At 47.7% G+C, this 12,025-nt stretch overlaps 1 protein-coding gene across 8 annotated transcripts in view; it reads left to right on the top strand.

Moving 5' to 3' along the window:
• The window catches only part of CARD11 (caspase recruitment domain family member 11), a 137,673-nt gene that overhangs the window by 42,074 nt on the left and 83,574 nt on the right, over positions 1-12,025 (top strand). For 6 of the 8 annotated variants that reach the window (XM_084818275.1, XM_084818276.1, XM_084818280.1 and 3 more), the window contains exons 2-4: positions 8,367-8,580; positions 10,335-10,472; positions 11,479-11,804. In XM_084818275.1, the coding sequence (XP_084674401.1) occupies positions 8,382-8,580; positions 10,335-10,472; positions 11,479-11,804 (663 nt within the window). In that variant the 5' untranslated portion in view covers positions 8,367-8,381. The remainder of the gene's footprint in view (positions 1-8,366; positions 8,581-10,334; positions 10,473-11,478; positions 11,805-12,025) is intronic. The other 2 variants (XM_084818279.1, XM_084818277.1) reach the window with 1 other exon arrangement.

Genomic DNA, 12,025 nt, shown 5'->3' with positions numbered 1-12,025 from the left:
AGCTGTTGTTACCTTCCCCCATACGGGAGATGCTCCAGCCCTTTGATCATTTTAGTTGCCCCTTTCTGCACTTTTTCCAACTCTACAATATCTATTTTAGGTGTGGTGACCAGACCTAATTTTGTATGCAGTATTCCAAGCGTGGTCATACCATAGATTTGTATGAGGGCAGTATTATATCGGCGGTTTTATTCTCAGTTCCTTTCCTAATTATGCCTAACGTGGAATTTGCCTTTTTCACAGCAGCTGCAGACTGGGCTGGCATTTTCGGCATCCTGATCCAGCAGGACTGCTCTTATATTCTTACTCCAGCTTCAAATAGAATTTTCAGATTTTGTGTAACAAACTGAGGCAATGGGTGGTTTACCTGTGGAGATATACAGTTGAGTGTGCAAGCAAAGGGTAGTATCCAGTGTTAGACGCATTGACTTAGGTTAGTCATGACCAGCTTAAATCCCATTCATTTCCATGGGTCTACTGTACGTAGGGCTAACATTGGATTCTGTTCACTGTCTTTGTGGGTTGGTGAAGCTGACTTACAAGCTGAGTTGGTGTCACAGCAGATTTGCTCACTGGTGGTATGGTATACAAATCAAGGGTTTGGATGACTGCCCAAACTCTTTTAAAAAGCCACTGGTGTGTATTAAATTAGCTGTGGTATCGTTTCCTGCCATCTTTCTGTCTTCACTAGTCTGCTTCAGTTTGCCACACAGGGTGGTTTCCTGTGGAGGAGGATCTTCATGTAAAGCTCTGAATAATAGAAAACTAGATATGAAATACTTTGCTGTTCTCTTTAATAAGGCCGTGCGCGAATTCTTCCCGGCATCTGTGAGGGATATGTTTTCAGGCAGTTCTCCCAACTAATGATATAAAGCATTCATATTTATTAGGCGTGGAATCAATAGAATTAAATCCTTTGCCAAGATCTATACAGGAGCATCTCTGATTTGGCTTTCGGGTCATTAAATCATCCCCGCAAGCCTCTGTGTAGCGCTCTACGCTCACATTTGCTGTTTTCTGTTGTCATTTTGGTATGACCCAGAGTCTTCTCCTGTTTAGTTGTGCTGGTCAGGGAGAAGCAATGGGGCAATGACACCTGGCCCTTCTGCCTGTGAGTCTTTCCACCCTAGAAATCCTTTGTGAGTAGACCCTAAAGAAATCCTAATGAGTTTGGTGTGCACTGAAAATAAAGCACAGAGAATGACTGCAGGCATCGTTGCACATGGAATAGCACAGAGGTAGCCCTACAATGACATAAACCAGGGGTGCAGAACATTATACCTAGAGGACCAAATCCAACCTGCCTGGAGTCCCAATCCAGCCATCTGGAGTCCCAATCCGCCCATGCCTGTTTCCCCCGACCACTGATCATTTGGTGGTTTCCTGGTTTTTGTGCAGTTTTTCCCCCATTCTAAAAAGTTGAAATGGGGAAGAACCAGACCTATCCTCTCCCCTTCTTATGGTTCTTTACCTCTAAACTGGACTTGGACAGCCCTTCCAAAACCTGGAGGGTCCCAGGCTGGGGAAGGCGGCAGTGGAAGATGTCTTAAAAAGAGAACTCTCCTCTGTAAAGCAGGAAACATGACCACCCTAATTTGGATATCACTAAGGCTCTCGTGCAGTTGTCCAGAAGCCCTCCAAGGAGCCTGAAAAGTCAGCCCTGTGCGGCAGCCCTAGTTTTTCAGGCTTGGCCCAAAGTCTCTGGGTTTTGGGTTCTGCCTCTGAACCAACCAGGGAAATCTCCAGGCTCTTTCCTTCATTCTGTGTCCCCCCCCCCCTTCACATCTTTTAAGAACCATGACATCTTTTAAGGACCTTCACATCTCTGGACCTGCCTTGCCCCAGGACTTTCGAGAGTTGGCAATTAGATGACATCATCAGGCCCCCATCTTATGACATCACTAGGCTCCACCTTTGAGTCTTGTTGGGCTTCGGAATGCTGGAGATCCTGCAGTCCCCACACTGGAGCATGGTATCTATTTGCATCTGGCAGGGCCTCCCGCCCAACAGCAAGAGCAATGTCGATGTGCTGGTTCGCACACCAACAGTAACCTGCTTGTGTTCTGACCTCCAATGGACCACCCAGCATTTATAAGCTATGAAAGTTGGAAGGCCAGACATCAGCCCTTCAATGGATTCCCTACTCACAGTTGTCACCCCTAGAAACTTTTTGTCTCTGCTACTTTTTATTTGACCCTGACAGTGATCCTAAAGGAAATCAACCCTGAGTGCTCATTGGAAGGACAGATACTGAAGCTGAAGCTCAAATATTTTGGCCACCTAATGCGAAGAGAAAACTCTGGAAAAGACCCCGATGCTGGGAAAGACTGAAGGCAAAACGAGAAGAGGACGGCAGAGGATGAGATGGCTAGATAGCATCACCGATGCAATGAATATGGACTTGAGCATGCTCCAGGAGAGAGCGCAGGACAGGAAGGCCTGGCGTGCTATGGTCCATGGGGTCACGAAGAGTCAGACACGACTGAACAACAACAACAACAACAACTTTGTATTTGACCCAGACAGTGAGACTCCAGATTTAGAAAATCGATTCCATCATTCCTCAACCTGGTGCACTCCACATGTCTTGGACTACAACTCCCATAATTATGGGAGTTGCAGACCAACATATGTGGAAGGCACCAGGCTGAAGAAATCTGATCTATTCACTAGGTCGGGAGTCTACTTCTAAATGTCTAGGTGACATGCAGAAGATCACAAGGGTTCCTGACTCCCAGTTGTGTCTCAATGGCAACACCAAAAAATAATTTTCCCCTCCTAAATTACATTGCTGAAAACAGAAGTGGCATTATATTTGGGGTGAATGGGGTGGTGACCCTCGGCCTCACTTGTGGCAGAGAAATCCCCCCCCAACCTGGTACATTTGCTCCAACGCACGGTATGCAGCTGCCGATCATCCCACGCGTGACCTTCCCCTGCCCTCCTCCGACAATCCCAGTAGAATATCGAGTGTCAGCCCTGCCCTCTGCCCCACCAGCCCTAATGAGCACCGGCCGCCACTGGCCGAAAAAGAACGCTTGGGGGGAAACCAGCCATGGCTTTTTGTGTGAACAGACTCGGGAGCTTGCTTCTGGCTCCTGCTCGCACATCCCTAGGCCGAGCATGTGCTCAGAGGCCCCCCATTCCTGAGTTCTTTGCATATGTCTGTCTGCCTGAGACACCATTTTGGACGTGGCTCCAGCGGGTGGATTTTGGGGTTCTCGTAAAAAAAACAAAGTACATCCTGCAGGCCTGAAATCTGCCCAGCCCTGCTGTAGGTCCCTCAGTATGGGTTGATGTGTTTAGGGATAATAATGACATCCTAGGAGCTTCGTATTCCTCAAAATCAAGTTGAGAAATCTGACCCGGACTGTATGGCCCTGATGCTGCAGTCTAGAGGGTTCTTTCCCCCCTCCCTTCCACCCAGTGCGCCGGCTTGATCAGTTTCTACTAGCGTGTGAAAAGAACCGCTAGTCGCATGGTGGCTTCTTCCATCAGTATAGTCAATCACGCATATGTGCGCCTTTGGTTCAGCCAGAAGGTGGCGAGTCCTTGTGAGAGGTGGGAGAGAAGGCTCCTTTGAATGAATCAAAGGAGCTGTCTGTTTCATGCCTGCTGATGCTACAGAGAACTCTGAAAGCATAGGCATGGAGTAGTCTAGGGTCACCCACAAGTAAAGCCTGCCTTGCATACTTAAACTTGGTGTGTGGGGGGGATATCTACGAGCAAACCCCAAGCCGCCGCGGCTATGCTAATATCTCACCTTAAAATGCGCATGCCTCGTTTTCAGTCAGCCCACGTTGGCGACTTCGCACCTGCGATTTGAGGCTGATGCCACGACGTTTCCATGGCACTCGAGCTGCTTTCGCAAGGTGTCGCGTTCTACCTTAAGTGGCACTCGAATCAGAGGCTATAGAATATACAGCTAGTGAGCAAGTATGATAAAAACCCGTGCATGTCGCAGCCATTTGAATCTCTTTTTGTGGCCTTGCTTGAAAGCGAAGGCAGCTTCTTTGTGATGGGAGGAAGTGGGGGGGAAGAGAGAGAGAGAAGGAAAGAAGGGAAGAGACAGGCAAGGTGGTGACAGAGTGAGAACTTGCAGTAAAACAAGAGAGCGGAGCAAGTTAAGAATAGCAATAGAATTAATAATAAAGGTAGCATTTACGTAATACTATAAATGGTAAAACAACAAAGTGTCTTCTGGCACCTTAAAGGCTCGTTGTGTCATAAGCTTTCGCTTTATTGGGACATAATCTTTCAAAGTACTTCGCATGTGTTGTCTCAGTGATGCTAACAACCATCCCGTAAGTTAGATTGGTAGTATTATTCCCATATTGCAGGTAGAGGTGGAGTGGTTTGGCTGACAGCAGGGCCTTGAAGGGCTCACAGCATGCAAGATTTGAACTGGGACTTCCCAGTTCATGCTTGTAGCCACTACATTGCCCAAGGATTGGGAAGAACAGAATGGGATGACACGTGTCCTCTATGCAAACCTGGAAGTCCTTTTCAGAACGCTTGCCTGATGTTACTTCCAGGACTGAGTATGGGAAGAAGGACGCTTTATCTGGGTCCATGGAGCTTGACCTGGGCTGCATGTGGGGCTGGCCCTGCCGTTAGGCAGAGCAAGTCAACCGCTCCAGGTGGCAGATCCTGGGGGGCAGCTAGCCCCCAGACTTTCCTCTTGAGCTCACCAGCCATTCCCCTCTCTTGGAGAACAGAGTGCTGTGTGTCACATGTCTCTCCTGGACCCCTAAACTAGCCTGCCACCCCCTGGGCATGCTATCCAGTGCCAGCTCCAGGTCTTCGAGGACCCTTGGACAAGACACTCTCCATGGGCCCCCTCCCTCAGTGAGTCTGCTTTCACACCTCCATTGTCATCAGCTCCTCATCCTCTTTCTCATCGTTGCTTGCTTGCTCAACAGGCAGGGAGCTAGGGAGCAAGGAAGCCATGGCTCCCGCTGCTCCCCTTCTCACCACCGCTGTAAGATCCCATGGTCGATGGTCGGGGATTTCATTGCTAAGTGCAGCTAGCAGTGTTGTTGTTTCCTGCAAGTGTTTCCCCCCGCCTTTTGTGATGGCCACATGGGCTGTGGTTGGCAAGAGGAAGAGTGCTTGGCAACAGCTCCAAAGTGTTGTGACCACAACTGCATAAACGGTGGGAATATATGTTGGGCTCTTGAGGGGGCGAACAGACAGCCTTGAACCCATTCACTTACTCACCAAGAACCTGTGCTTTGATGCATCTTCATACCTCTGTGTAAAGGGAAGTGCGGTGTTCGTTGCAGGCTTAGCCACTGGGCCGTTGAATTCCCGGGCTACTTTGCATACACATGAGGGCCGCACAAATGCACGAAAGAGCCTGAGCGTGAGAGATAAATCAGGAGGAAGTGAGAGCTTGTGTTTGCTGAGCTCTGCAAAACTATTCCCTCCTTCTCCCCCGCCATTTATTCCAAAGCATACTCGGGCCATCGCCTCCTGCACCACGGGCAGACAATTGGAAGAGGCGGGCTCGTGGTGAGGGAACTGTAGAGTTAACGAGCTAGTGTGGAACAATCATTCCAGAGCCAGTGCAGTCTAGTAAATAAAGCCTGGAACATACCTCTTTGAGTTGTCATGGTCCCCCGTGACTTGTGGATAGCATGACGTTCTGGATGGATGGTTTGAATGCAAGGCGAACTCAGTATTTGTGAGCGATGTTCCTCAACCCATCCTGAATTACAAGTTGGTCGTTTATTATGTTTGTGTTCTTCCGAAGCATCTTGCATGGCTTGTTGATGTTGTTTTTTCCATTTCAGCTGTGCAGCTGGCCTGTTTGGTAGGTTAGGCTGAGAGAGAGTAATCAGACCAAGGCCAAACAGCAAACTTCGTCACTGAATGGGGAGTTGAACCCAAGTCTTCTGTGGGCCACTACACAGCGCTGCTTCTTTGGGTCCTATTATTTATGTGCTGCATGCAAACTGTGTTGTATTCAGGCACAATGAAATAACTGTGCACTGCCACCCATAAGTACAGCCTAGACAACCTGTCCTTTTCCATTAGACTCGGAGAAGTCTTGCTGCAGACCTGTGTTTGGAACTCTGCTGGGGAGTTGTATATAACCCCTTAAATCGAGCGGGGAACCTCTTTCAGTCTGAGGGTCTAATTCAATGTCAGAGAAGCTCTCAGGGGCCTCATTCCATTTTGCAGGAGCAAAAGGGGTGGGCCCGAAATTACAAAAATTATACAAAATGCCAGCATATTTTAGCGTAAAGCGCTCACCACCAGTACCTAAGCCTTCGGAGCAGCATTTTGACCTTTTAGAATGGAGAAAAATGGCATGGAAGCCAAGAAGTCCCCAAACAATTGGTGGTTGGGGGAAAGGCGGTGGGGCCAGTGGAAAGGTCCATGGCCTTCTGGGTAACCCTGGAGGGCCGGATTGGGAACTCAGGAGGGCTGGATTTGGCTCCCAGGCCTGAGGTTGCCCACCTCAGCATTAAATAAAGCTTTACTTCTCCCAGGAGAACTTCCAGCTAACTTTTTCTTTTTTCCTTCTCACCATGTTTTATTTTAATTCTGAGTTCAGGTTCAGGTTATTCTTTGATGACATCCATCCAAATAAATGTATCAATTCACTTCCATATTACATCCATTCATAACTACAAATATTAACAAAGAAGACCTATAAATGCAACGGAATTCCTAGCAACTTGCCCTTTTTCTACCTTTGTCGTCCATGTTGTGGCGGCTGTGGCAGGTCCCATTTTCCCAGAGAATGTTGCCATGTGATGCTGTAGCATCATTCCCAGGGGACTTATGGGAAATAAAAGTGGTAGCCACCCAAAGGAGTACTGCCACTCCTAGCATGGTCAGTAAGTTCCTGCCCCTGCTTTGGCCCCATTTGGCCTCCGCCAAAATCATCGTAATGCTCGTGCACACGAGCATGAACACCAATTCTGCCACCTGCAAATGGGGCAGTGAAACTAGAGGGGGGCATTTCGGTTCAGCCCTCAGTTAGTTACGTACACCTGTGTGGTAGAATCCGACAATGCAATCCTAAGCATGTTTGCTTAGACCGAAGTTCCAATGAGTTCAATAGGACCTACTCTCTAGTAAGTGTGCTTAGGATTGCAGTCTGAAAATCAAGCAGTCAAGGCTCAACAGACAAATGGGACTTCAACAAGCAACAACAACCCAGAAAGGAAGAACAGCTTGGCTGGTGAAATTTGGAGTGGAGAAGTCACTTCTTTCCCTCTTAGGTTTTCCCTAAATCAAAACATAGCTATCAAAGTTCTGTTACATGCATTGGTGTGTAGTATCTACTTAAGCCCACTGTGTTTTCTACATCTAAGCCAAATCAGTTGTACTCCTGTTGGGACAACGTCTACCACTTTATGTTCCTCACTTCCCAGATGGTATTTTTTGCTCTTCCGCTGAACTTTACATAGTGCAAGAACTAGTTCAGCCCTCCCTCTCCTGGGGCCCTTCAGATATTTTGGACTACAACTCCCATCAGCCCCAGTTAGCACAGCCAATGGCCAAGGATTATGGGAGATGTAGCGCAAAGCATCTGGAGAGCACCCATTTGGGGATGGTTGATCTAGCTGATTCTTGCTTCTGTGGACACCAGCTTCCCAGCCACAACTTGCAATATGTAATGTCTTGTGGTTGTCTGTGCAGAAGAAAAGGGATGAGGCATTTGTAAAGAGAATGAACATTCTGGCTAGTTTAGGTTTTACATGTGCGTTATAAAGCCGATGGAAGCAATAACTGCTTTCCGCAGCATGCATGAAAGCGCCCTCTTTCTCAGAAGCAAAAGCAGGGTTGTTTATGCAGAAGTAGAGTAGCTACTCCTGGTAAACAAAAGAAAGTTCGTTTGCACCTTCTCCTGTGATGTAGTAGTCAGTTTGGAAGTGCAGGCGCTCATCATGGCAGTCCCCATAGTCACACACCCCAGGAGAGTCCAAAAATGCAGATAGCTATGTTGATCCCTATCGACAAACCAGTTCTAGGAGTTTTCATCTTCTAGGGGCAGGTCTTTGTAAAGCTAATGGGTGCACATTGCCCAGTCAAGACTAAGCCACCCCAAAACACTTTGCAATACACCTGGGATAGCTCACCACAGTGTACTGTTGCTGGGAAAATCCATTTCTCCCCCAGCTGCTGGTAGGATTGCAGCTAAGCCCAGAGGGAAGAGGGACATCTGAGGGAGTAGGAGATGACATCATCACCCCTGCTAATCAAAAAGTCCCGGGGCTTCGACCCTGGGAACCCTGCCTCCACGCCACCGCTGGCCTTCTGTGAATGCCCTTTCTAGACAGGTTGCAGAGCCATTCTGAATCAGTCTGTTCAACTGACCAGCTCATGCTTCCCTCACCATCTTCTTTTAGGGAGGAGAATAAGAAATGGAAGACTGCATGGAGACCCTGAAGGATGAAGAGGATGCCCTGTGGGAGAATGTCGAGTGCAATCGCCACATGTTAACCCGCTACATCAACCCAGCCAAGCTGACCCCGTACCTGCGTCAGTGTAAAGTCATTGACGAGCAAGATGAGGATGAGGTGCTCAACTCGCCGATGCTGCTCTCCAAGATCAACCGAGCAGGTATGACTGGGTGGCGGAAGCAATGCCAATTCACTCATCATGATGAGACCATTTGGCTATCGGAACATTTGCGCCCAGTTCAATGTTCCATGTATGGTTACGCCAAGAGAGAGGAGTTGATCCTTTATGCTCTGTTGTTAAGAGTTATCCTTGGTTTATATACTGTCTTTGGGAAAGGATATTGATTGCGAAAAGCTAGAAGGCCTAAACTTGTTGTCCACTGTGACTGATGTAGCCCGGTGGGAACTGGCATATGATGATTATGTTGAAACTCTCTGCAGTTCAGAAAGTAAAGGCAGGTTATGAAGATGCAATGACTTTATTTGGGGAACATGCAAAGCTTTGGAATTGTAAAATATCCTTTAAAAAGTATTCGTATAGACTTTTTTTTTAACACAGGAAGATGAGAAGCTTCCTAAGTGGCAGATCACTGGTTCATTGAGCACAGTATTGTCTACCCCAGGGGTGGGCAGAAAGTCTGTCTCCAGATGTTTTGGACTTCAACTCCCACAATTCCTGGCCATTGGCCATGTTGGTAGGGGCTTCTGGGAGTTGAAGCCCCAAACATCTGGAGATCTGCCTTCTGCCAACCCCTGGTTTACACCAGCCTACCCCAACTTTGTGACCTCCAAATATGTTGGACTACAACTCCCACCATCCTGTTGGCCATGCTGGGCCATTTCAACCTCTTAGAATGGGCATTTCAACCTCTTAGAAAGCGGGGGGGAGAAACTGCACAGAAGCTTGGAAACTATCAAATGATCGGCTGAGGGGGAAAGGGTGGGGCAATCTGGGGAAACTTGGAGGGCCAGATTTGGGTCCTAGGCCTGAGGTTCCCCACCCATGCCCCAGATGTTAACCAATCCTCAGGGATTCCCCACCAACTCACACACACACACAGCCATGCCTCCTCCCACTTTAAGCTCTGCATGGCAAGTTGTGCCTGCTCCCAGAGGGGCTCTGTCCCTTTCAGAGACACCTCTGCTGTCAGGCATGTGCCTTTAGTTGCCGTGGCTCTGGTTCAATTCTTTGCCACCACCATGGCTGAAAGAAAGGAAAATCAACTGGGGGGGGGGGGCGGCGTCTGCCTCCACCTGGGCAGCTTCTTCCATAGACTTAGGTCACAGGCAACAGGTTTGACATTTTGAAAGCTTATGCTTTAGATATAAATAGAGGTACAAGACAGTGGGGCTGTTCACACAACACGCTAACCCACACTCAGTGGCTGAGTATGGGTTGTTGTTGGACCATGGATTGTTTGTTGAACCATGGGCAAGTATACTGTCTGAACCTAGGACAATTTCCACAGGGTGGCTTGTTAACCACCCTGAACAACCCAGCAACAAGCCATGGGTTCTCAGGGTGGCTTGTTTGAGAAAAAGAAGTCACACTGCATGGTTAATTTTATTTATTTATTTATTTATTTCATTTCTATACCGCCCAATAGCCGAAGCTCTCTAGGCGGTTCACAAAAATTAAAACCACCATGTGGTAAATGTCCTGGGTTCAGACAACACGCTAACCCACAGTTCAACAACAACCCACACTCAACCACTGAGTGTGGGTTAGTGTGTTGTTTGAATTCAGTCTCTTTGTATATAGTTTACTTATGATGTGAGCCTTTGCTTATGGAGGTCAATTGGTTATTTTATATCAATTTTGTAAGTTTCTCCCCCTCCCCTTCAAATAAGTAAACAAAATCAGAATTCTCTCCTCTGTCTTGTCAACATATTATGTGTCTGGACTCTTCCTAGGTCGGCTACTGGACATCCTTCATACGAAAGGCGAGAGGGGCTATGTGGTTTTCTTAGAAAGCCTTGAATTTTACTACCCGGAACTCTACAAATTAGTGACAGGGAAAGAGCCAACACGACGGTTTTCCACTATTGTTGGTAAGTTGGGTTCACTCTTATAGGACTCGACTGATAAGTAGAATTGATGTAAGGGAAATCATTAATAAAAACATTTTTCCAATAGGAGCAATGTTGGGGAAATGGGAACAGAATTAGGATAGTGGAGCAATAGGTTTCTGGCACGTTATCCTTATGAACAACCAACCCCAACCTGGGGCTGTCCAGATGTTTTGGATTACAATTCCCAGAATTCCTGACCATTGGCCATGCTGACTAAGGCTGATGGGAGTTGAAGTCCAAAACATCTGGAGGGTGTCAGGTTGGGAGGGCTGCTTAAGAATACAAAAAGTGGCTTATGGGGTCAGACCAAGGGTCTATCTCAGCCTTCTCCCAACCTGGGTCTCTCCAGATGTTTTGGCCTACAACTCCCAAGTTCCTCACCATTGATCATGCTAGGTGAGGCTGCTGGGAACTGTAGTCCAAAACATCTGGAAGGACCCAAGTCAGGTAAGGCTTGGTCTAGTTAGGCATCCTGTTCTGCACGGTGGCCAGCTGCACTCATCCAGGAAGTATCACCAATGGGTATTCAGTGGCATACTGCCCCTGAACATGAAAGTTCCATTTAGCAATCATGGCTAATCAGCACTGGCAGACCTCTCCTCCATGTCTTTGTCTAATCTTCTTTTAAAGCCAGTGGCCATTACCTACATCTTGTGACAGTGAATTCCATAAGTCAATTCTGTTTTGTGTGAAGTTGTAATGGGTTGATTCCTGTCCAATATAAAAACTTTGTCATGTCAAATTAGAGCAACCTATCAGGGATCATTTCAGGGCAGCTAAATTAGCCTGCCCATCCGCTGCTTGGCCAGTCTGGGGCTGCACCATTTTGGCTTCTGCTCTTTGCCTTCTGGCACTCAAGAGGAACCCAAGACCCTCTGGACCAGAGGATCCTGGCTCTACCTTTGTCAACTTCATCCTTACTGCTACTTGACTGCGGCCGATCATGTAGTTGCGGCACCCTGTTTTTGTCATCTTTTTGTTTCAGTAGAAGAGGGCCACGAAGGCCTCACTCACTTCCTGATGAACGAGATCATCAAATTGCAGCAACAGGTCAAGACGAAGGATGCGCAGCGCTGTGAGCTCTTAGCCAAATCCCGTCAGATGGAGGACGAGCGGAAACAGCTGAAACTCAACAAGATAGAGCTGCTGACCTTCCAGGAGAGGTACAACAAGATGAAAGAGGAGCGGAACAACTACAATGACGAGCTCATCAAGGTGAAGGATGAGAACTACAACCTGGCAATGAGGTACGCCCAGCTGAGCGAAGAGAAGAACATGGCAGTGATGAGAAGCCGGGACCTCCAGCTAGAGGTGAGAGGGGTGCATTAGGGGAAGGTGGCAGCTGCTGTGACACGTGGTTTCTGTGACTTTGCGTGATTGTGCCTGCCGACACTCCCTTGGCACCCACCACATTCTCTGTCCCTTCTGATTTTAAAAAAACTTTTAAAGATTTGTTAAAAAAAAAAAAAAAAAACTGGGAGGCCAACATTCTGCAAAGTGAAGTACCTCCCTCCTGTGCTGTGCTGTCTTCA

The sequence above is a fragment of the Heloderma suspectum genome, chromosome 12, assembly GCF_057233095.1.
Source record: "Heloderma suspectum isolate Gila_16-S chromosome 12, 16-S_ref, whole genome shotgun sequence".
Classification (NCBI taxonomy): domain Eukaryota; kingdom Metazoa; phylum Chordata; class Lepidosauria; order Squamata; family Helodermatidae; genus Heloderma; species Heloderma suspectum.
This window is presented reverse-complemented; position numbering and strand designations above follow the sequence as displayed.